The 27,413-nt window shown below is 37.0% G+C and overlaps 1 protein-coding gene across 6 annotated transcripts in view; it reads left to right on the forward strand.

Moving 5' to 3' along the window:
* Nucleotides 1–27,413, forward strand: part of Ube4A (Ubiquitination factor E4A) — a 346,330-nt gene that overhangs the window by 296,876 nt on the left and 22,041 nt on the right. For all 6 annotated transcript variants that reach the window (XM_090399157.1, XM_090399156.1, XM_090399154.1 and 3 more), the window contains 2 exons: nucleotides 22,123–22,386; nucleotides 22,494–22,651. In XM_090399157.1, the coding sequence (XP_090255283.1) occupies nucleotides 22,123–22,386; nucleotides 22,494–22,651 (422 nt within the window). The remainder of the gene's footprint in view (nucleotides 1–22,122; nucleotides 22,387–22,493; nucleotides 22,652–27,413) is intronic.

Consider the following 27,413-nt stretch of genomic DNA (forward strand, 5'->3'; position numbering starts at 1 on the left):
GATGTGTAATTCCTTCACCACAATATATATATTAGGTCTATCTGCACTATCATATGCTGCTCTAAAATTTATGAAGAGATTATGTGTTTCAATTTTTAATTCATTGCATTTCTTGAGTATTCAGCATAACTTAAAAATTCTAATCATCTTTGGATCTTCTCAAATATTCTCAAATAAAATATGAAAAAAATTTATAGGGAGCACATAATAGGCTGGTTCTCTATAATTGGAGCAGATTGAACTATTCTCTGCCTGCATTTTTTTATTCATGTTGCTTGTATTAGATATGTTCCTGGGGCCTTACTATTCTTGTGTTTTCTGATGTCTGCTTCTGCTTTGCAATTGTCATTGTTGGTTTAGATGCTTGCAGATCTTTTTGACTCTCCATTTTATGTCTTTCTATTGATCAGATATATTAGTATTCAGCAGGTCATCAAAATGCTCTACCATCATTCTAGTATAATGTTATTCTCACTCAAAATTATGCCTTCCTCATCTTTACATAAATGTTGTCCAAATGTTGTTTCTATCTCAATATTGTTTTTTGTTGTTTCTATATTGTTTTTGGGATAGAAATGTCAAATGGTTAACCAATTGGGCATTGAATTAAAAATGTATATCTCACCTTCTATAAGTAGCGCAAGCTAAGGCAACAGTTCACTTCTGAAAGCTGTTCAGTTTTAATTCTTTTTAAACTTTCTAATGTATTCTCTTTTCAGTGCTATATTCATTTTAATCCTGCTTAAGACCAAGTGATGATCACTTCCACTCTCACCCCCCCCATATGCTCTTGTAGCCTGAAGCATTATGAAGTATCACTATCAACAATAATATAGCCAGTAAGGCTTCTTATTTCCCACATCTCATCTCCATGTGAATTTTTGTGAGCTAGTCTGTGTCTTAAACATAAAAACCATCAGACAGGCACTTCCATTATTATTAGCTTGGCCTTTTGTCCAAATTTTTCCAAAATCATTTCTAAATGTTTGGGATTAATTTCCTATTCTGCTCTTTAGATCTCCAGCAAGGATGTGCTTTTTCATTTTCTTTTATATCAGCTGCTATCTCTAATAACTTGAAAAATTCCTTCACTTCTTCCTTAGAAGAACTTTTTTGGGGATGATAGGCACAAATATGTTTGTCTAATTGCCCATTTTGAAAATTTCCCACATAATGTTTGAAACTGCCTGCCAATCAAGAAGTTTATCATTGTTGTTAAATGCTATCACTACTCCTTTCTTTGATCACTACTGTCCTAGTATAATATCTTATATTTATTATTTAGCAGGATAATAATTTCACATGTTTTAGTACTTTTTGTCTCAGTATGATTAATTATGTCCACTTAGTATTTCTCTAGTTCTTCTTCCAGTTTTCGACTTCTTTTCCATTCGTACTTCTTATATTGATGGTGCCTATCTTCATTTCTGATGATACTGAGTTTGTTCTAGTAGCTTACCTTTCACTGTTTCACCCATGGGTGAAACAGTGAAATAAATGGCAAGAACACCTTGTTTAACTGGCTGACTCTTCAGCCAGCATGAAATGTCACCATCGTCCCATAATGTTTGTAGTTTAAGCCAATACAAAATACAGTTTGGTTGGCTAAGTTCTAAATTGTCAGCCCATCCTGAGTCATTCAGTATCTAGTAGATAATATCTACCAATGAGGCACACTGCATGAAGGTGAGGATTGGACGTTAAGTCAGGAAGCCCTAGTTGGTTCTCTGCATTCATTAAAGGTTATGTGGTGGTCTCCTCCCATTTATGGATCCACAAATGAATTGTATTAAGTAGGAACTAATATTATGGTAGATGTTAACCTTCCTACCAGTCATGATGTGTTGGCATCCACCAAAATGAGCACATGATTGAGTTGGAAAAACATGAATAAGAAGTGCTAGCCATCAATTATCTCCATCTATCCCAATGGCTTTAACAGGCCTTTAAGGCCCACAACCTTCCAAGCATGCTTGGATTTTGTAACCGAAATACGAGGATAGAATGGTCACTCCTATACCTCAAGGTATTCTTGGCTGTATCCCTGTGTGTTCACGGGGCCGGTTTGCCTGCTTGCGGGATGAAAAACACCAGATAAACTGGCGGAAAAAACCCTACTGCCCGCGCCCAAGACCGGCGAACTTGGCTATGGCTGAGGAAGATCCTTCAGCTCCTCACGTCTCTGATGGGAATCGAACCTAGGACACTCCTTCCCCAGGCATATGGTTGCGAAGCGCAAAGCCACTAGGCTAACCGCGCGGACAATTATCTCCATTAAGAGTATAAATTAAAGATGCCAAGAAGTTATATTCCTGGTTTCATCCTTATATCAAGTGTAAATTTGCACATGAAGTCCCTTCACGACTGGGCTTCTTGTATATATAGAGGCTAATGACTTCACATCAATTGCCTTAGTATCCCATAATGCACATATCCTTACAGACATGTATAATGCTATGCGTTATGAGAAGGGCAACTACCCAGACCAGTTTTGACCTTTATTGAGGGCTCATCAGTGGGAGCTAGACCATTTATCCAACTTGATAAAGGATGAAACCAAGAATATAACTATATAAAAGAATCTTTAATAATTTGATTCTTTCAAAAATTCTTTGCAAGAAAATTTGAAATCCTATTGTCATGTCATTCTCATATATGAAAAAAAATATATATTTTATGTTTTCTTTATTAATTTGATTATATTTAGCATTCTGAAATTTTATTCCTTATAAAGTTATTAATATTCTTTCTTACTACAGGCTGTGTAGACGGAATATTAATTTTTACAAAACTGGGATAGGGTGGTTAGGGAGAAAGAGCACCATATTTAAGAATATTTAGGGATAATAGTTATTTCCATCTAAAATTTATAGTCAACTATTTACATATTCCTATTATTCCTATTAACTATTCTAACTATTTATAGTTAGAATAGTTATTAGGGAGAATAAAATATTTAAGAATAGTTAGGGAGAAAGTGCACAATATTTAAGAATATTTATTCTTCTAACCATTACTATTTTTCTGTTCTGTGCATTTAGATACCCATCCAGGTGTGATATATTTTTTATCTGAATTAATTCAGAAGGTGAGGTGTTTTAGTTATTGAATACATGTGTATTTTGAAAATCATTGCACTTTTCCTGCATAGTAAAGACATCTTGTATGCTTCTATCATTTGCAGAGTTAGTTTAAGATCATAGGTGCACTTTTGAGTAAAAGAAAATGATAATAAAATTACATTAATCCTATTATCATTATGTAAATCAGCATAAGCTAAATTGCCATCTGCAATGGCTGCAATACTGGCCTTTACCTTTTCCTCAAATACTAGTATTTTATGACACTAAGAAATTTTATATTTAGTCTTCTTTATTGAAAAAAAAAAAAATATATTGAATATATATATATTTATATATTACCTTGAAGACTTTGAAACAAGAGCTATATCGTCATTTTCATTTAAACCAAAAGTTTGGAAGCGTTGTGTAGATGACATTTTTATTATATGGAGTCACAGCAAAAACTCTCTCATGGATTTTCTTCATCATCTCAATAACCAACATCCAAATATAAAATTCACAGCCAAACTAGAACATAAACTCCCTACCATTCCTGGATACAAAAACTCTCATGCTGCTCTGGAAAATTTAGAATCTCTATGTACAGAAAACCAACACATACTAATAGATATCTTCACAATCTTTCTCATCATTTTCCACCACAAAAACTCAGAACTATTTCCATCTTGGGACACAGAGCATGGTCTCTTTTAAATGATCCAGATGAACTTCTAAAAGAAATTAATCACCTCTCACATGTCTTTGAACAAAATTGATATTATAAAAAAAACCATTAAGAAATTTCTTATAGATCCTCCTAGGCACTGCAATACAGAAACTACCAATTTTAAAGCTAGCATCTCAATCCCATACATCAGTTGGGTCTCCCAAAAATTGGCTAAAGTCCTTATGAAGTACAACATCAGGACATTATTTGCTACACTTCCAGAAATCTGATCTCTTATAAGCTATCCTAAGCCTAAGCATCACAATCTGAAATATCCTGGCATATATAAACTATGGTGTGACTGTAATGTTCCTTATTATGGTCAAACTAATAAGTCTATTGAACTTCGTATGGAGGAACATAAAAGAGACATCTATAAAAGATCACATGCCAGTGCCTTATCCAGCCATATTCTCTTCTCTAATTGAATAGCATTTCTGATCGAATATCATCAACACCTGCTGCCTTTCCACATTTCAAGCCTTTGATGGCTTTGAATAAGCATTCAGCCCTTAAAAATCTGCAACAACAACAACAATTACATCACCCGGAATCTGAGGAATACCAGTCTCTAGAAATTACCATAGGCTCACTAGAGCACTCTGCAAGAGGAGCACTAATAAGAGCACAACACAAACACATTAACTTCGCAGATGCACCCACAAAATATTTCTTCTCACTGGAAAAATGCCATGATGGACACGGGTCTCCAGTTCCCTAATTTCGCCACGTCTCCTTTCTTTGGAATAAGCTTAATAACAGATGTTGTCATGTTGAGTGGAAAGCCACTGGTATTGGTGTCAACATATACTCTGTAGAGGATAGGTCCAAGCTGTTCCCAGGAGGACTGGTAATATTCAGTGGTGAGCCTGTCTATGCCAGGAGATTTATCTTTAGGTAAGGAGGTGCAGGCAGTTGTCAAATCATGTAGCATGTTACGTCGTCACTTTTCTTATGGTTCTGGAATGTCATCCTACACGTGCCTACTATGATCTACTCCTAGCTTTAGTTCTGGGGAGGCACTTTCCTTTAGATTTCTGACAAAATTTAGAATTTTAACTGCGCTAGTCAGAAACTAGGGACAGAGATTTTTCTCATCCCAAGAAAGTATACCAGAAATTAAATTGCTATCTAAACAGACTAAGAGCTTAAATAACATTGGAGATAATGTAATTTGCAGTCATGGCTCACTTTCCCTTAAATCTGTGGTATCCCCTCTTTGCATAGGTCCGTAATTTTTGTAAGTGGTAATTCAGTCTCGCATTTAGACAACTCTCAGAATTAAGTTAACAAAATACGTTTTATTAAGGCAAAAGAAAAATTACATTTTAGATATTACACATTCTAAAATGTAATTTTAGAATGTGATTCATGAATCAATAATCTCATTACTAAGTTATCCGTTATTCAAATTGAGGCACTTAAATCCCCCCTTTAAAATTCGAGTCACAAAAATACATCTACTAAGTTTAAGTGTCTTAACTAGTTATCTTTGCATCATAATTAAGCTCAAAAATCAAACAATATTCACTAAAATTATGCAATATTCAATCTCTATATAAGAGTAAGGTTCACACATGGCATAATTAATTCACACTATTTCATAACTACAATGAGAGGATAAGGTCCAATCCTGCAATTATTATGTCCATACTATAAGTGTAAGTCAGGCTCACATATAGCACTACAATTATTAGTTTCATTCAACAAACTGTTCAAAAGTCATGTCTCCCCTTTGTGCAAATTAAGAATAGCACAAATCCTCTATCATATACAATCAGTCTAAAACGGTCACTGGAACACTAAGAGCAAACATGTGTATAGAATTCTTCCTTTCCTTGTCCCTTTTTTCTTCTCTACGATTTACTACTATATAAGAAAAATAAAGTGCTGTACTTTACCATCTTGTCTTTACAAAGGAGGGTTCCTTGGTTTCCACCACGTGCTCACTTCGGATATGGCAAGACTTCCTTATCAATTAGCCGCTCACTTCTTTGGTTACTTGATTCACTTAATTCTTCCTCGAAGGATGTCCTTCCCTGCCTTCACATTGGTACTAGGCTTACCAGTGGCGGCATCATTCTGCAGGTAGCTCTGTTTGTCTCGGATCTAACAGCAACGGAAGGTAGTTGCTGGTCACCGGTGACAAGCTTCCTCAGCCATGCAGGCTCGAACGGGAACACAGGAACAGAAAAGCAAGAGAGGGTTTCAAATTGCATGCCGTTACTTTTATTCTGCTTTCGAGTGTTTTCTTTCAGCACTTTCTGATTCTTATGTCTTCTTCCCATTCGTTTTCATGGATGACGTCACATCTCCTCCCTTCTTTGAGTACTGCTTTCATGGAAGTACGTCATGCTCGTTTTCCTTGAGTGCTTATTCACCTTGCATTACGTCATCATGTCGTCATTAGGTAGTGACATCTATAATTCACGTCTGTGTTTTCAACATTATATTTCTATGTTAGGCATGTAATTTAGCACATATTAGAATTTGACTATAATACTTTCACGATTCATTTTTTTCTACACGTTCCATGTTTTTATTTTATTTAATCATATTATAATTTTAACTTTAATACCCTTTTCTAACTAGACTGTGACATGCTTTTTCTTACAGAAAGTGTTTATCATCTCCTTTTCTTGAAAGTACTGGCATATCTTTGCATAATTTTGTCTCTTCTTGTTAGATCTTAGAAGAATGGCTCAAACTTTTTTAGGACCATTATTCTAGATCTAACAAGCATGATGGGGAGTTCTGTGTTATGCCAAGTTGCTGGTGAGAGTCTTTTCACATCGGAGAGAATTACCTTCGTGGCATCCATAGATGTTGAGTTTGCTTGGTATAAATTTTTGTAGTACTGCAAGGTATGTAAGAGGATTTCGTCATGATTTTCTATAACAATAGATAGTGGAAACATCATAGAAAATCATGATGAAATCCTCTTACATACCTTGCAGTACCACAAAAATGTATACCAAGCAAACTCAACATCTATGGATGCGACGAATATAATTCTCTCCGATGTGAAAAGACTCTTACCAGCAACTTGGCATAATACAGAACTCCCCCATCATGCTAGACGATTTGAAAACTGCCTGCACCTCCTTACCTAAAGATAAATCTCCTGGCATATAGACGGGCTCACCACTGAATATTACCAGTCCTTCTGGGAACAGCTTGGATCTATCCTCTACAGAGTATATGTCGACACTAATGGCAGTGGCTTCCCACTCAACATGACAACATCTGTTATTAAACTTATTCCAAAGAAAGGAGACGTGGCGAAATTAGGAAACTGGAGACCTGTGTCCATCATTATTATTATTATTATTATTACGGGAAACTCCAGGGAGTCATTAGACTCATCGAGGGAGGCCCCAAATCATATTCATCACAACTATTTGACATTCATACAGTATCTATCATACCTCGCCTTAAACTCATTCACTGTCACAGCATCCACCACAGACTCAGGGAGCGCATTCCACTCATTCACTACTCTAAAAGTAAAGAACCCAGCTCTAACACCTTTATTAACCACACTTTTGCCCAGTTTCCATGGATGTCCCCTAGTCCTCCCACAACCAGCCCTGTTCTCAAAAATATCTTCTGAATTAATTTTATAGAAACCCTTCAGTAATTTGAATGTCTCAATCATATCTCCCCTTCTCTGCCTATCAACCAATTTTTGCAACCCACAATTCCTCAACCTGTTCTCATACGGTTCATTCCACAGACCTGCTATCATCTTGGTCACTCGCCTCTGGATCCTCTCCACCTCCTCCCCATCAAGAAGAAACCTAGGTGACCAAATCTGATCACAGTAGTCTAGATGGGGTCTTATCAAGGCTCGATACAGAGGAACAATAACCTGCTTGTCTCTGCTTGTCAACGTATTCTTCAGCAACCAAGTGATTTGATGAGCTGTTTTGGTCACTTTTGCAATGTGTCCCCTAAATTTCAATTCCTTATCTACCAACACTCCTAAGTCTGTGCCTCATCAATTTCCTGGAGCACGGTTCCACCAATGCAGTAAACTGCCACCAATCTTTTCACCCCAAAATGCATAACCTTACATTTTGCCACATTAAACTGACATCCATTCTCCTTAGCCCAGACCTCCAATCTATCCAAATCATCCTGCAAAATTTTGACGTCATCTGCATTCACTATTGCCCTACCCAACTTCGCATCATCCACAAACAAATGAACTGTTCCTCTCAGATCATTTCCTATATCATTTATGAACAAATTAAACAGCAGTGGTCCAAGAACAGATCCTTGTGGCACACCACTAGTCACAGGCCGTCCTGTGGACTCTACTCCCGAGTAAACCACTCTCTGATATCTCTCCGTCAACCACCCTCCTATCCATCTCACCAACCCTATGTCCATTCCCATATGCTGCTATTTACTGATTAGAATTCCATGTGGAATCCTGTCAAAGGCCTTGGCAAGGTCCAGTAGAATCACCGTAAACCCATTACCCTTATCCAGTTCAGCCGTCACTGTGTTATAATACGTGAGCAAGTTACTGAGGCATGACCTACCCTTCACAAAACCATGCTGTCCCCGATACAGTATCCCATTTTCTTCTATCCAATCTTGTATTTTCCTCTTGACTATTTTCTCTAAGACCTTGACAATGATTCCTGATATGCTAATCGGTCGGTAATTTACAACAGCAGTCTTGGAACCACCTTTATGCAGTGGAACTATTTTCCCCTCTTTCCACCCGCTCGGGACTAACCCAGACCCGAGACTCAAATTAAACAAAATGGTCAAGGGTACTGACAATTCTTTAGCTGCTTCTCGTACAACACGAGCTGGTATACCATCCAATCCCACAGATGTATTGACATTGAGGTTATGCAATAGACTACTCACCTCCACTTCATTCACCACAATTCCCATATAATATACTGGTTTATTCGTTTCTGCAATGTCACCACCTGGATGATATACTTTTGCAAAGTGCTCACTCAGTAACTCAACTATCTCAACTGATTCAGTTACCTCCCTACCATCGGCATTCTTTAAAATCAATCTGCCATGTACATTTTTCCTTTTACTTGCTACATATCTAAAAAACTGTTTAGGATTCTCTTTAGCCTGCATGGCCAATGTTCTTTCGTAATCCTTTTTTGCTTTTCTTACCACACTCGTCACCCTTCTGGCCTGCGCTTTATACCGTTCATGTGCCTGCCGGTCACCATTCTCCTTAAATTCCCTCCATAGTTGTTTCTTTTTTTGCAACTCAAGCTTAATGGTGTTATTCATCCATTTAACCCCTACTTGATTTATTATTCGGACTCTAGGTATACAGTCAGCCATTGCTTCATGCAAGCACTTCTTAACTCCTCCCATGCACTATCAACTTCTAGTCCTTGCAGTTGTACATGCCATGGCACTGAACCAATCAAACTCCTAAGCTTGTCATACTTTCCAGCCCGATAATTCCACATGTACCCTGTCTTAATTGAAAATTCTGCACCTTTAGCCACCTCCCAAGTTAAGACCCTATGATCACTCTCACCGATTGGTGGCAATGTGGTCATATTTGTTACAGCCAAATCCTCAGATGTAATTACTAGGTCAAGCACTCTCTGACCCCTAGTATTTTCAATTACATGCTGTCGCAGATAGTTATCCCTTAATAACCGCATAAAATCCAGTTCCTTCCTCCCGTGTGTCCTCTCCTCACTCCAATCAATGCGACCATAGTTGAAATCTCCTATAATAATCACCCTCCTTCCACCCATTTCTTCTATTTGTTTGTGCATACTGTCACCACCATCTTTTCCATCACCTGGTCTATAGCAGCACCCAATTGTATATTTAGTTCTGCTAGCCACAATCTCACACCAAATGGCCTCAAATGTGCTCTTTTCTCTATCCTGCAATTCAACTTCTATTCTCCTTGGCTGGAGCTCATCAGCTATCATCAACAATACTCCTCCCCCCATTTTATTCTCTCTGTCATTCCTGAACACACTATACCCATCACATTCAATCCCACTAGTTATATCATCTACAGTCAGCCATGTTTCACTAATACCTATAACCTGTGGTCTGGAAGTGCCAACCATGGCCAAAAACTCTTCCTTCTTGTTCCTAATACTCCTAGTATTAGTGTACATGAATTTAAGACCCCCATTAGCCCCAACCCTACCTTGATGTCTTATATTAACTATCCCACTCAGATTTGTTGTCCTTATTTGCTCTGGCATATTATATTCATTCTTACATTCAACTGCCTCCATAAGGACTGTATCTCTACTCCCCCCCCCCCTAACAAATCTAGTTTCCCTGAATTTGCACATCCACTACATTGAGCAACACTTTCTCAAGTCTTCTTACACCATAACCATTCAAATGCAAGCCATCCATCTTATATAGATCCTTTCGCCCATCAAACTCACTCCACACATCCACAAATTCCACACCACTCGTCATACATAACCCACGCATAAAGTCATTTGCAATTATAGCCCTCCTTTTAAACATTTCACTGTCGTACCGTGGCAAAAGACTAATCATTCTAACTCTCTCACTCTTTTCTTTTGCTACCTCAAACAATTCATTCAGATCTTCTATCATTTCCATTTTATCTCCTTTCAAATCATTCGTACCTGCCACAACAATCATTTCTTTCACCCTTTCCTTTTGCTCTCTAATAGACGCAGTTACGTCCTTTATGGTCGCACCAGGTTGGTACGATTTTGTCAAATCCTCTACTAACACACCTCGTACTAACGAGTCTCCATACAGCACTCTATCCTTCATTTTGTTCATGTTCACATTCATACGTCTATTTTTCCTGTCATACCTTTTATTATTGGTTGGTTCATTCAGTCTACTTTTGTTCATGCACTCTAGCTGCTGTTTTGCTCTTTCTATCGCACTATTCAACAATGCGATCTCACTCAATGCATCTAACTCATTTTTTTTGTTCTCTGAGAAACCATTTATACTATCATTCACACTTTCTACATTCACACTCTCACAATTTTCATGTACAACCTTGCCGTTTCTTGTCATATCCCTATTTCCTTCATTCTGAAGGTTGACAAAAATATCACACTCACGATCCGAAATACACTTCAATTCCGCATTCTCCCTACATTTTCTACACACATTCAATCCTTTATTATCATCTAACCACACTCCGACTGCACTCCGCAACACGAACATTTCACAGCTAGTACACTGACTCATTTCTTTTATGCTACCGTTCTTTGATAACGATGGCGAACCTTCATTACTGGCCGCCATTTTCCTTCGCACAGGTGCCATATCTGTAACGTGTTTTGTCAAATTATACGTTATAACACACCAAAAATAGACGCACTAAAATACGCAAGGCAAACAAAACAAAACTACGCAATATTAAGTAATTTGTATCGATAACTGAAAATGATACTTATCTTATCTGGAGCTTGCATTACGAATGCATCAGAGCTATTCCATCTCTGGACGATCTATCCACGAAACCTCACACCTCATAAGGGATCTCATAAGCATAGCCATCAACAACAGTGAAACAATGGATCTTGTAACACTAGACCAAGAAAAAGCTTTCGACTCCATTGAACACCTATACCTATTCAGCTGCTTGAAAGCCTTTGGCTTTGGCTCAGAAATCATTCATTCTGTTAAGATGTTGTATGCCAAGGCACAGTTTTGCATGAAATTAAACAATAGAATTTTAATAACTATCATACAGCAGAGGTATTAAACAAGGCTGTCCACTTTCTAGTCCACTTTACACAATTGCCAATGAACCCTTTTTGTGTAGATTAAGCATGCTGCTTAGGGCATCCTGTCCTAAACTTTCCTACCAATCCATAACCGTGACAGCATATGCTAATGATGTTACAATTATAGCCTGCAAAGAAGAGGATTTCCATAACATACAAACAGCATACCAACAATACCAGAGAGCCACAGGAGCCAAACTAAACATACATAAAACCACAGGACTGTGGTGTGGCAAATGGACAAACCGAACCGATTCCCCAATGTCTGGTAACTGGTCCACAAAGGGAAACAAGGTACCAGGGGATTTACCTAGGAAACACGCCCTCTTATGTGGATAAGAACTGGGAAACACTAAACAAACGTTTCAAGCAAGGACTAGGAAAGTGGGCAGCAATATGAGCCTCTGCCTCCACAAGAGGGAGAACAATAATTGTTAACCAAATAGGCATGAGAATCTTTAGTATATGCCAAAGGAGACATACTAAAGATTCTCACGCCACCAGTGCAATTCATCAAACAAATAAAGTCAACCATCTATCGATTCATATGGAACTAAACAAACTGGCTTTTCTACTCCAAGCTATGTACTTCTCTGAAAGATGGAGGACAAAACTTAACCTCCATTGACAACAGGATAACAATGTTTTGTACTCGATTTCTCCTTAATACCTACAACAGCAATTTCTCCTTAAGAATGACAACAGCACAGCACACATGCCAGAGAATCTAACAAACTTCTACAAAGATGCCCTTCGAATATGGAAGAAGCTAAACCTCCAGCACACAGTGAAGACAGCATCCCTTCCTGAAATCTTCATGGAACCTATCTTCCACAACACGATGGTAAGAAACCCGATCACTCAGAAAGAGATTTTCTTTCCTCCATGGAGCTGGCGAGGCGTAAGGATCTTGGGTGACATTATTTCTCTGAGCCTCACCTGGAGCTTTCCAAAATTGCTTGAAAACCTGGAATACGGGAATCAGGTTGAGCAGATACACACTGTAAAGGTCGCTTTTCAAGCCACTATGTCTGATAGCATAATGGAAGAGGGGATTAGCCCTCCTAACTCAGAAGATCCACTGCCTATCTTTCTGATAAAAACTAATAATTCTTGGGAGAAACTTACACCCAGCAACACCAACAAAATCTACAGCACTCTAACACAACAGTCGAACCAAAGCACTTTATTGGAAAATCCTGCATCATCTCATCCAACACTATTTCAATGGGACCTACCATATCGCACAAGAGCCATCAAACCTGATGCAGATATTCAGTGGAGAATGTGGCACAAATGTATTACCCACTCCAACTATATTATGAAAGTTTTAACTCAGATGTCTCAGATAACTGCCTGTTCTGCTTCCAATCAGGAACAGTCCGGCATATCTACTTGGAATGCCTAGTCAATACCCAAATAATCAGTTTGTCTCAGGAAACAGGAGCTCTCACCTGTGGTAGTCTTTATATAGAAGAGGAGTATTTCAATCTCGTCCATGCAGAGTCAAATAATCATTCACTCTGCAATTACTTCTTCATCACTGCGAAAGCAGTAAAATACAGCTTCTACCTCAAACATACAAGACCAGACAGCATAGCAACTTCACAGAGAGAGGCAGCTGACCAACTCCTTATAGCCTTCAAGCAAAAGGTGAGAAGTCGAATCCTACACGAGCATCACCACCGCAGGCAAAAACAAAACACCTTAGATCTTTTCCATCAAGACTGGAATCCACGGATTCAGCTCCTGGCTGAGAAGGGTGACTGCATCATAGTCCATTTTCCAGAAAAGAAATGACATCATTCTCCCCCCCCCTCCTCCCAAAGAAAGGGGGAAGAAAGATATTTTGTGCTTAACAGTGCGAATATTAATCAGCTGTCACCCTCATGTAAATAGATAATATTGTCCTATGGTAACTGGTATGTTCTTCCACATACATGTCAGATTTTATGTTCTTATACAGTATTATGTCAAAATAACTTAATGGTTTTATTTAAAAGAAAAAAAAATGTAATTCAACTTATAACTGATATTTCGATGTAACATACCTCAACAAGAGTATGAGCATGTAACCTCTCTGCCTGACTGCAGAGAACCAAAAACCAGTTAATCCTGTACATAAGATTGTTATGTTTACAATAAAAAAAAATAAAATATATATATATATATATATTTTTTTTTTTTTTTTTTTTTTTTTTTTCCCCTAGTAAAGAAGACTAAATATAACATTTAAAATTTCATACCATCATGAAATGCTAATATTGGAGGAAAAGGTAAAGTCTAGTATTGGCTGCAGATGGCAATTTAGCTTATGTTGATTTACATGATGATTATAGGATTTATGTAATTTTATTATTATTTTCTTTTATATAATTACTCAAAAGTACACTTATTATCTTAAACTAGCTCTGCAAACGATAGCAGCATACAAGATGCCTTTACTATGCAGGAAAAAAGTGATTTTCAAAATACATGTGCACCTCTATGTGTAACTTAACATTATCTCATCACAAGTTATCACACATTCTACACTCACGTGGTCACTAGTTATATCACTTAACACAACACAATTAATTCATACAAAATAAATAGAGCCCTTCTAGGCAGACAGTTCTCAAACAAAGATGGGTCTATGCCAAGTTGGAGACAGTTCCTAAACTTCCATATAATAAGTCCACTACACAAATGTTCTTTGGAAAACACACAATTCCTTAACTGGAAAATATAACACAAGGGTCTACATTACCATCTCTGAAATGATACTCGTTCCTTTCTTCTGCCTTGTCTGGGCATCAAGGCTTCTTCTCGGTCTGCTGCTCGTCTGGTCACCTTCGACAACTGTACAGCCAGATTCTCAGTGGGAAAGGCGATATGGCTCAGGAGCTTAGCCAGAACGGACGGCATCTACCTGGTTCTTCCGTCGCACGATGTAGCATAGCTATCCTAGTCCAAGGAAATAGCTAGCCCTATTCCGTACACTGCGGCAGACGACTCATACCTTCCACGGCCAGCCTGGAACTTCTCCGTAGGGGTGGACTGGACCAACGTCCGAGAGGTCAGGAAACAGGAACAAAAAAGCCACGAGTGGGGGTTGCTTGACCTTTTTGTTTTCATGCTCTTCCCATCGTTTCTCATATATTGCAATGCCCGCCAACGCGGTCATGTGGGTCTTCTTCACAGCGTCCAGCTCTTTCCACTACATCTCACGTGTGCTTGCCGTATTTTCTTAGAAAGCACTCTAGTTTCTCTTTCTCATAATTTCTTCCCCCCCCCCCCCCGGCACACGTACCACTGGGCGGTCAAAAGGTGACCTTTGCACTCTGGCTTACAGATTTTGCTATCTTATGACACATAAAGTGGGGTTCTTAAATTAATTCAATACATTAAATAATTTCTCTATCAGATCCTTATACATAACAGGTTAGGTTTTACAATTTTCTTTCATCTGTAATATAATTTCTTACTCCTATCTTAGTGTTATATACATACAGGGTGTTCGGGATAAATTTGACATATTTATAATTAATTATATTTTTCCGTAAGTTACATGTATTAACACACACTTCTCTTCATTTAAAAGTTTGGACCCTTCTTCATTCATATACAAGATGTCAGAAAGGATGGATAGCTGGAACCCACCTGAATCATGGAAGAGAATAACTTGTATCATGATGATTCGTGCCCGCCATCAAAATAAGGATATTACGACTGCTGCCCAATACTCCCTGAATACAGTAAAAACAATCAGGCATGAACTAGAGACTTGCAATGGTGACTACGAGGATGTAGCAAGAAGAAAGATCCCTAGCAGACGATCTGATTGCGTTCGTACAGCAGAATTCCTCGCAAATCTGCAGGAACAGGTGTTGAAGAACCCTGGCATTGGAATTCGGGCTTTGTTCGTGGAGTTGCTAACTGTAGTCAAGCCCTGGATAACAAGGGTAGCCAATGGTAGGCCGTATGTATGGCAGCAGGATTCGGCCCCTTGCCACACCTCTGGGAAAAGTCAAAAATGGTTGTCTGAAAATTTCTACGACTTCAGCAGTCCAAATGTTTGGCCTCCAAACTCCCCAGACCTTAACCCCATGGATTATTTTGTATGGGGCGCAGTTGAAAAAGACACCAATCGCACTTCCAGTAATACAAAAGCCCAGTTAATGGATAAAATTAAAACAGTTTTTGCGGCCCTTCCCAGGGAGACTGTAGCATCAGCTTGTTCGAGGTTCCGAAGCAGAATTGAAGCTGTGATCGATGCTAATGGTGGTTATTTTGAGTAAATCTTGTTGATAGTATTGTAATTAACTCTGCCTGTAATGTTTTTTTGTCAATTCATTAAATTTAATAGATACAAAGAAGATTTTCTTTTTCCTTACGAAACTGTCAAATTTATCCCGAACACCCTGTATATATACATCTCCAGTATGGCCAACACACCACATTCTCTGCCTATCTTCAAAGAGAGTTGTTCCTGAATAATTAAATGGTAATTCTTTTTCTTGGTTTATTCAGGACACAACACCACCCTATTCCAGTTTTGTAAATACATAATACATGAAAAACTATATTTTGTGAAATTTATCTTGCACTGCATTTACTTTTTATATATCGGTATCAGTGCAATGTCATTTCAATTTTCTAGTGAATAACATTTTCAGCAAATTTTTTCCACAATGAATTTTCGTCGTGATGAGTTGTCCTTGAACAGACACACACAGCATATTTTTATCTTTCTACTTTTTTTATTATATCGTTTTTTTGGTTTACAGTTTTTGTACTCATACAGTATTGATTTACAGGAAACAAACATTTATATTTGTTTGTTATCTGCAATACTTTTAGCTACTGTTCACCTTTCCTATTGCCAAGAATTGCATTATTACAAATTGAAGCAAACAGTTATATATTAAGTAAGCTTTCTGTGCAACAACATGCAACTAAAACAATATAAATTTTTATCATCTTATAATTATTTTCGATGTTGAGTTAGCAAAAATCAGATTTTTGAAGTAGCTATTCTTTTACTACTATTTTACAGTGAAAAATGTATATGTACATGCTTCCCAAGTGATTTACATTTTCAGTTCTCTTGTGAATAGTTTTGAAAATAAATAAATTATAATTTGAAATATCTGCAGTTTGAATAGACTGGTAAATCCCCCCCCTCCTCCCCAACAGAAAAATCAGTATTTTTCTGTTTAGGATATCTGTTGATGCATCCTGCACTACTCCTTCAGTGTGGCTTCTGGGAACTATTCTTTTCTTTCTAGTAGCACTGAGAGTAAGCTTAGCTTTCAGCCTGTTGCCGAGGCAGAGAGGATTATGACCTAGTATTTCTAAAGCATAGCTTATTTCAGAAATGGCATCCAGCAGGCCAGTAGAAGTAATGATATTCAGATTTTTCTTTTCTTTAAAAGAAATGTTCAAAACTAAACTTCTGACATAAAAGATAAATGATTTTTATAAAGTGACAATATAACATGAAATGCATATGTAAAATTTGTAATAATTTCAGCAAACAGCTGAACAGATTTCAAACAATAGATTTCAAATACTCTCTGTGAAAACTAACCAGTAGAAAACGTATGAAAAGACTTAAGTGCTGTTGATTATTCATAACAAAGCTTTATGATATAAACAACAAGATAAAAAAAAATACATTTATTTAACTTAATATTTTGCTGGTTTTCTACCCAGCATTTTCAGAGCACAATTATAACTGTGACAAGCACACAGTGCTAAACTAAATAAATGTGGAAAACAATTCAAAGTGTAACTGAACTAACATTCTTACATGGTGTCCTCTATGGGCTAGATAACCCTAAAGTTAATTTAGAAAAGTCAGGCTATTAGGTCTCAAAATGACAGTCTCCAAGATCTTTGGCAAATTAATGCAACTATAATTGTTGAGACTGGGAGAGTGCCTCATAGCTGATGCTGATTATAAAAATAGTCTCTCTGAGCTATAACGACCTCTGTGGAGTATCGATGTTATCCTTCATCCAATCCTATGTGAAGGAGTATCCAGAACATGGTCTGCTAATCTCAACTTACCATACAGATGACTGCGAATGTAATTTTTGTGTTTTTCAGTGTAAATGTTAATTGATCTATCAGTCTGTCCAAAGTAGATTAAACTGCAGTGACTTTATATGCTTCACAATGAAAGCTTTGATAGTGGCATGGAGATCATTTTTGCAGAGAACCTTAGCTATTTTTGTAATGTACACTTAATATACAGGTATCCCTTGCTTAACGCGGTTTTGCTTAATGTGGGATTTGATTAACGCGGTGAAATTAATTGCGGCAATCCCTTGATATACACGGCAAGAGTTTTGATTAACGTGCCTTTAACCCTGCGGAGCTCACAGCTGATCTGACAGATACATGCGAAATGTTTAATATCAATATTCTTGCACAATTCGGTGTATAGCTTGGAGGTCATGAGTAGCTGTATTCTTATGTTACGAGTGATATTATTATTATCTAAGACCTTTAGGGAGTCAAGGACTCATCAAGGGAGGCTGTAAATTACCAAACCCAGCTATCATACCTACCCTTGAATTCATTCACACTAGATGCACTCACTACCCATAAGGGCAAATTATTCCACTCACTCACTGCTCTCTGGGAGAAAAACATAGCTCTTAACCCTTTCTTGACTGAGAACAGCCATAACTTCCATGGATGCCCTGTGTTCTCTCCCTGCCTTCCATATAACGAAAAATTTCATCAGTTGAAATGCTATAATACCCATTCAAAAGTTTATAGACCTCTATCATATCACCCCCTCTTTCTCCTGTTAACCAGAGTCTGTAATCCACATACTCGCAATCTGTCCTCATAATCTAAATCCCATAATCCGGATATAATCTTTGTAACTCTACTTTGCACCCTTTCCACAGCTTCTTTTATCCCCTTGGAATCTGGGAGACCAAATCTGTGTACAGTAATCCAAGTGTGGTCTTATCAAAGCCTTATAAAGAGGCAAAATTACTTCTTTATCCTTACATGTCAAGGTTCGCTTCAACATACTAATTATCCTCTGAGTTGTATTTGCAACTTTTGCTATATGACCTTTGAACTTTAAATTCTTATCCATCAATACACCAAGATCCCTTGCCTCTTCAGTTTCTTGTAGCATAACCCCGCTAATATGATATGCCACTGGAACTCTTTTTTCCGCTGGAACTCTAATCATGCCAGAGTGCATAACTTTACACTTACTAACATTAAACTGACAGCCATTTTCGTTAGCCTAGATTTCCAGTCTATTCAAATCATTTTGTAATTTCTGAACATCAGTAGCATCCCTGATTGCCCTGCCTGTCTTCGCATCATCAGCAAACAATTGCAAATATGATGATAGACCCTGCTTGATGTCATTAATGTATAGATTGAACAATAATGGCCCAAGGACTTGAACCCTGAGGTACACCACTGGTTACCTTAAATCTGGCAGATTTACACCCACTGTATACCACTTTTTGATATCTGTCTGTCAACCATCCCCTGATCCAATTCAATAGATTGTGTTTTAGTCCCATCTCCAGTTTACACAACAGCCTATTGTGTGGTATCCTATCAAATGCCTGAGAAAAATCCAACATTATCATAATGCATCCATTCCCTTTATCCAACTCAGCCGTAACATTGTTATAAAATATGAGCAAATTGCTAAAACATGACCTTCCTTTAATAAACCCATGCTGTTTCCTGCATAGCATAGAATGCTTGTCTATCCATTTCTGTATGCGAGTTCTTACCAACTTCTCTAAAATCTTCACTATCACACCTGAGATACTAATAGGTTGGTAGTTAGACACATCAGTTTTTGCACCACCCTTGTGCAATGGAACTATCATACATTCCTTCCATTCCTGTGGTATCATTCCTGAGCTGAGACTCAAGTTATACAAATGTGTGAAGGGCCTAGCCAATTCAGCTGAACATTCCTTTAAGAAACAGGCAGATATTCCATCTGTTCCTATTGACAACTTCTTATGCAGGTTATGCAAGAGCTCTTCAACCTCATTTTCATGAACTCTTCATCTGACGTAGCAGTAGCACCATGCTACATACACCTGGTTGATATATCTTAGCAAAGTGAGCACTCATTAACTGAACCATCTCCTTAGCTTCCGACACTCGTGTACCATCTGCATTCAATAAAGTTATTCTTCCACATTCATTCTTTCTTTTGCTTGAGACATAATGATAAAATTCTTCTGGATTGCCTTTAGCTTGCATGGCCAATTTCTTTTCATACTCCGTTTTAGCTTTTCTCACAATACTCGTTACTTTTCTGGCCTGAACTTTATATATTTCATAACTCCTCTCATCTTATTCTCACGATATTCTTTCCACATCAACTTCTTGTGGATCTCTAGCTTAATAAGGCTGCACATCCATTTCACTCCCAACCTATTTATTCTTCGAACACTTGGGATACATTCAGATACTGCCTCATTCAAGCACTTTTTCAAAGATTCCCATGCATTGCTGACATTTTTTCCATTCAGTAACTGATACCATGGGACCAAAGATAGTATTCTAAGTTGATCATAGTTTCCAGCTTTGTAATTTAGCATGTAGCTTGATTTAATCGGAGCTTCAGTACAAGTAGATACTTCCCAAATTACAGAAAATAATTTCTGTAATATTGTCAATAAAATGAAAGAATATAAATTATCTTGCTTCATGAAATACACTATCTGATCAAAACTATCCTCACAACTACTTGAAACTGTAATCAGACTTTCCTGAGGTATTCTATGGGTTTCAGGTCAGGGCTCTGGGCCAGCCAGTCCATTCTGGAACGTTATTGTCCACAAACCATTCCCTCACAGACCTTGCTTTATGGCAAGTAGCATTGTCATGCTGTTACAGACAATAGTCATCGTCGTATTGATCTTCTACCATAGACAGTACGCAATGGTCAAAATATCCTTGTACCCTCCCCATTTAGATTTCCATGTAGTGTTACAAGAGGGCCAAGTCCATTCCATGAAAAACATCCCCCACACTGCAATGCACCTCCTCCAATTTCACTGTTGGCACTACACACACTTTCAGGAATCGTTTTCCAGGCATTCACCACAATCAGACCCTCCCATCAGACTGCCACATGGTAAAGTGTGATTCATCACTCCAAATCACGTTTCCTGTTGTCCACTGTCCAGTGGTATCGCTCTTTACACCACTGCAGGCATCACTTAGCATTCACAGGAGAAATCTTTGGTTTATGTGCAGCTGCTCAACCATGGAACCCCATTCCTCTTAACTATTGACACACAGTCATGGTGCTGGCTAGTCGGTAGCACTGCAGAACTCCTGTGTGATTCTTGTTTCACTCGATGTCTTGCAATTTCCATGAACCACCTTCTTCAATGCTCGACGGTCCCTGTTTGTCATTAAACGCGGCCTACCCAGCTGTGGTTTTGCTGTGCTTTCATGTTCCCAATTCACAATCATGTCACCAACTGTTGACTTGGGCAACTTGAGGAGGGTTGAAATGTCTCTGACAGATTTCTTACTAATGTGGTAACCAATAACTAGTCCACGTTCGAAGTCACTGAGCTCCCTTGACCTACCCATTCTGCTTTTACTTCTTATCACTGAACGACAGTGATAAGAAGTACATAAGTGAATAAGTGAGGTCGTAGTGACATCTAGACATCAGTTTACTAATTACAGAGGGGTGTCCGGATACTTCAGATAGTGTATAAAAGATGGAAAATTTACCATTAGTAAATGAATTCTTTGCTAAGGTTGTCACATTTCAAAATGGATAATTTATTTATTTTCATGCACGTGAAATTTGTTTTTATCCTTTGCGCAGTGTTAAAATATTAAAGGACAATGAAGTAGAACAGGAAAGTAAAACAGTATACTTTAAGGCAACACAAAGGTCACTCCATTGTATTTAATTCAGTAATGTCTCTACATTTGCTGTTAAAAGATTAATGGTGTAATAAAGTAATCATGTGATATGAAAAAAGGCAGAAAGTCACTCATGTTTTGATCCTTGAAAAATTGTAAGGTGATTTGTGCATTTCGTCCACTTTGGCTGGTAGAGAGATTAAGCAGTATTAAAATTACCAACACCTGATACTAATGTGTTATAGGTTTTTTGTATTGCAGGGTTGATATTTAGAAATATAATTAATACATTCTGCAAACAGGCAACTGGTCCCATGAATACAATATGTACAGACATAAAATACTAATCCTTAGAGGAAATGCAGCAGAAGATTGACAAACTGACTATGCTAAATTGTCTAAAGCCCTTCATCAGGGACAACCTATTTTGAATGGATGGACAAGAATTGAGTGGATGGATGGATGGAAACCTGCCTTAGCAAAATGATAGTTTTTGCATTTCAGTAGTAGTCCAGAACCATGGAGAAATTATTACTTGAATACTTGCTGCCATGAACAGCGAAGTACACAAATATTTCCCTTCTGGTTTGACTACAAAAGTGGTTAGTTCTTTGTCTGTCTGCTGAAGTTTCTTGCTAATAGTTAACTGGACTTTTTAATTGATTAATAATCAGTTTCTTTTGTTTACTAGGTTGGTCCAAAAAATAAAAACTTCAAGGTGAAAGATTTTCAAGAATATGAATTTAAACCTAATGTATTAGTTCAGAACATTTGTTTGATTTATTTGAATCTTGGGGCCTCAGATGTAGAAGCATCCAAACATTTCAAATCGGCTGTTTCTCGAGATGGTCGGTCATATAGTCCAGATCTTTTCGTACAAGCAGAAGGCGTGTTATATAAAATTGGTGAAGGTGTTTTAGCAGTCCAGATAGAAGAACTTGCTCAAAATATTCAGGTAAGTGAATAGCCATTTTAATGATTTTGATATTTTAATGGTTTTTTGATATCTTTATTAACTGTTAAACTCTTCAATTTATTTATTTATGTATTTTGAATATTTAGCAATTAGCTGTGTGGCAGCAAAAAGAAGAAGAAATGGCAGCTGAAGCACCTGAAGAATTCTTGGATCCAATTATGAATACTGTGATGATGGATCCTGTCATTTTACCTTCCTCTGGTGTTCGAATTGATCGATCCACCATTGTAAGACATTTATTGAGGTAAGATCATTTGGCTCTATATGAACATAAAATTTTATGAATTTAAAAGAATTATACAGTGGATGCTCATTATAAGGAATTTGTTAATTACAACAAACTCCTAAAAGGCTAACTAATGTCCATTTGCACTATAATAAACTATTCCTTCAGTTTTTCCTCTTAGAACTGGAAGAACATACAGTTTGTGAGACGACAACTATCTCAAGAGATTGTTGTTGTCTTGCACACCGCAACAATTGTTTTTTGTGCTCTGAAGATCCTGGTTAGAATACCAGTGAGATATCAACAATAAATCAATAAATAATTATTGACTTCTCAGTGTGTGTTCTAATATATATATATACCATCAAAATTAATCAACAAGACTCATAGACGTGTTTGCTATACAGAGAGCATCCAGTATGTACATAATGTACATAGCCTCAGTGGTACCCTCACATACTCTTAAACAGTCACCATCTAGGTATGACCCGGCAGCAAGATTATGCACCAGCTGATCAGAATGCTTTCAAAATGCATTACAATCTCGTTCAGTCTTACAGTTATTCCTAACCTGGGGTACAAACCAGGACATTTAGGGGTACCCAAAAAAAATTGAATAATGGCAAAAAGAGGCACATACATCAACAGTGGTAAGACAAGATACAAGTCAAAAGTTGTGAAATTAATTGAACGTTATAATGAGTGGCAGAGTGGGTTTCCTTCATTATTGTTAAGTTTTAAATTAATTTTTCAATTTGTGTATTATCAGTATTATAATGTGGATAGTGACCAATCACTATCCACATTATATCCAAGAATTTCCTAGGACACGTCTAACACTTTAGTGCAAAACAGTGAGAAGGCACAGTCTTCAGTTCTTCGAACAGGTAAAAAGAGAAAATACTGTGATGAATACATGAAATATGAATTTTCGTATATAGGAGATGAGGACTGTCCTAAGCCCAGTGTGTAGTGTGTGTGGGGAAATATCTAATGGTAGCATGAAACTCTTGCAGCATTTACAAACAAAACATGCCAACTATACAAACAAGGAACGTAGTTTTTTTCACCACCTGGCGAAACATCAGAATATGACATCGTTCTTGCTGTTAACTAACAAGATAATGAAAATGCACTTGAAGCCTCCTATCGTATTAGTTATTGTATTGCTAGATGTGGTAAGAATCATACTATAGCTGAGAATTTAATTTCTCCTTGTGTAAAAGATTCTGCTCTGTGTATGCTTGGAGAAGAATATGTGAGGAAAATGAACACTATCCCTCTTTTGAACAATACAATACAATATCTCAAAGAATTCAGGATATGTCTGATGATGAGGTTGAGGTGACAGTAATAGGTAGAATTAAAAATAGTAAATTCTTTGCCATTTCAGTTGAGGAAAGCACAGATGTTACTTATTTCACTGTTTTGCTTGTTATTGCAAGGTATTTGAAAAGCAATGACGTTTAAGAAAAACCTTTTGCTTTGTCATCCTCTATCAGAGCACACAAGAGGTGAGTATATATTTAATGCTATTGATTGTTATTTCAAACAAAAGGACATTTATTGGTCTAATTGGTACAAAATCAGTCAAAATGGAAGAAGCATGGAAAGGCATTAATCCAGCAGTGGACTGAAGAAAGCTGATGATTATTATTATTGTGATAGGAGAATGCTGACAAGACAGAGATAGTGGTGTCCTGATGTTCCTATTTACAGATGATGCTAAGTTGGATGAACTATGGAGAGTAGAGCAGATGTTGTGCGTTACAAGAAGACTTGAATACATCGAGTAAAAATGGGCATGGGAGTGGGGATCCCAGTTCAGTGTTGCAAAATGTAAGGTTTTAAAATTTGGAAAACAAAGATGGGATGCACTGTAACTATAAATAACAGTAACTGTATTAATTACAAACCTTCTGCTAATATGAAGGCTACAATTTATGGAAATGGACTGCCCAGGGGAACCCAAGTGAAAAAAGGTTGGGAACCACTGCTGTACACCATCTGGCAAGACAGCCTGCAGACCTGTTTTACTGCTTTATCTTTGATGATGGGAAAGGTACTGGATCTTTACAGTGTGTTTGGTATGACCTGGAAAGATGGCACTCACACTGCATATTGGAAGATTGGGGGGGGGGGGAGAAACTGGAACTCCTACTCAGGGAACTAATACATGGCTCTCTGAGTAAGGGTTCTTCCTCCAATAAGCAAGGCAAGAATTTCATCAAGCAGTGAAGATCTAGTTGACACATCCTCCAACTAGGAAGATATCTGTTTACAACAGGAATAATTACTGATGACAACTGACCCTGTCTTAAGAAAGTGGGGTCATCTGTCCCATGGAGATGACAAAACTTTTCCACTCAGAAACTTTGGCTTTTTATCCTGCCCACTATAGCATTAGTTGGTATATCAACTATTATGATTAGCATTGCCTTTGATTAGGTTATTTAATTTAAGTCTCAGTTCTGGCTGGGCCTTAAGAAGATGGAAAGGGGGTAAAATAGGTCATCTGTCCCGTGGAGATGACAAATCTTTTCCACTCAAAAACTTTGGCTTTTTATCATGCACACTATAGCATTAGTTGGTATATCAACTATTATGATTGGCATTGTCTTTGATTAGGTTGTTTAATTTAAGTTTCAGTTCTGGCTTGCCTTAAGAAGATGGAAAAGGGATAAAATAGTTCCATTGCATAAATTAGGCTTCAAAACAGGTAGCAAATTGTCCCTAATAAGTATCTCAGGATGTTGAAAGTTTATTTATCACTTGGTTAGACTATAATAAATTTAGTTTAATCCTTTATCCAAGTGTGTTTGCTCACACTTGGATAAAGGATTAAACTAAATTTATTATAGTATCTCAGGAGTAACAGTGTTAAATTGTGAATGAAACTATGTTGTGTAATTTATTTTTTTTCATTCACATTTAACATTGCTTATTATGTATTAATCATAATTTGTATAAAGATTATTTATTGTTCCTTAATTAAGGATTACTATTTAAATATTTATTCTAAACTTAACCTACTATTAATTTATTAAATAATAATATATGTGTAGAAATTTATGATAACTAAAAAATATATATAAAGTAACGAAAAGTGTTATTATAAATAATTGTATACGTAATGAAAAAGCTGATTAAGTAGCTCAAATATTCTGTTTATTCTTATTTGTAAAAATTTAACGTTATGTAATCACTTATGTAATGGTAGAGCGTTGTATTACATTAGCGAAATGTTTGCGTTCATTGGTTGTCATGGAGACACATGAAATAAACAAGCACGAGTCGAAGAGTGCGTGACCTTGGAACCAAAAGGAGAAAGAAAGGCAATAGGAATTTTAATTAGAGAAAAGGAGAGAGTTTTGCGGAGCCTGAAGGAAGGTAGGATACAAGCAAAGAAGTGAAGGAAAATTATAAATTCTTTAGGGCAGAAATTCATGAGAATAGTGTTGAGAAGTGAGCAAAAACGTAGTGAATCATATACTCAGCTGCAAGTGAAATCAGCTGTTGTTGTAGAGGAAAATTGATGTCGTAATCGGATAAATAAAGAACTGGACATTCAATGGGAAATTCTGATTAGTTCCAGTTAGTCTAGGATTACGTCTTAATTCTATGTTGCCCTGAGAAGAATTATAATGAATTTAACTAGTTGGAGAAAAGTAAACAAGGAAAAATATCAGTGCCTTATTGCTGTTGTTTAGAGTAGTGAAGCGCGATTAACAGTAGTTCAGTTAAAGCGTTGGAGAATTTTATTTAATGTGTTCCGCTAGCTTAAATAAGTTAATTCATAAGTGTGCTCACAATAAATTGATGTATTGAAGATTGTATCTGGTAAGAGTAGTCTTACATGTTTGTTTATTCTAACATTAACTATAACGTATCTTCGAAGTTCAGGGTCCGAAATAAGATTGCTTGGAATATTGTCTACCTTGATTAGTGCCTACTGTGAATTTAAACATTAAGTACAACTGATAGCTATGTGCAGACTGATCAAATGAGAAGTTTTGTTTTATTAACTTGAGTTAAGAAAGCTTGTGATTTTGAAGTTGTGAATTGTATGTTAAAGTTTAGAACATTGAATTGGAATGAGTGACTTAGCAAGATGTATTAAGTTATTTGTATTGTTTCATTTAAAGGTAGAATTCTTGTATTTGTTATATATCATATATTAAATGTTTTATTTTGTTAATCTAAATATTGTGTTTGCCTGAATTCCCTTTTATTGCACCGTTCATAAAAAATTCGAATCTTGCGGGTGCCCCAAGTAGAATAGTAAATAATTCGGCCTAAATGAGAAGACTGCTAACTTAATTAAGAATTGATCCTACTGTTTCATATAGACTAATCTAAAAATAGGGTGGCGCCGTATAATTATAAATTTCCCTACTTTTGGATCGGTGATCAATTTGCAATTAGTTGTTTTATTAATAAGAGTGGCTTGAAACAAGATGGCAGATTAGAACACAACATGAAAATAGAACGTCACGACAATAGCCAATGTATTGGAGAAGTTGGTTAAGAGAAATTCAGAAATCCGTTGGTAGGAATGGGATAGTATACTGAAAGTAGCATGGATTTGTGAAGGGTGGTTCATGCTTCATTAATCTACTCACTTTTATAGTAAAGTGACAGCTGAGTCATAGTGGCTACGTGGTGATACTGCTGAACATTATAGAGGTTTTTGACAGAACACACATGGAATTTTGTTACATAAATTGCAAAAAATGGGGATGGAGTTGGTGATGCAGATAAGAGAGTAGTTGATGGAGAG

The sequence above is a fragment of the Typopeltis vanoorti genome, chromosome 10 (assembly GCF_054136105.1).
Source record: "Typopeltis vanoorti isolate ZY-2024b chromosome 10, IOZ_Tvanoo_1.0, whole genome shotgun sequence".
Lineage (NCBI taxonomy): Eukaryota > Metazoa > Arthropoda > Arachnida > Uropygi > Thelyphonidae > Typopeltis > Typopeltis vanoorti.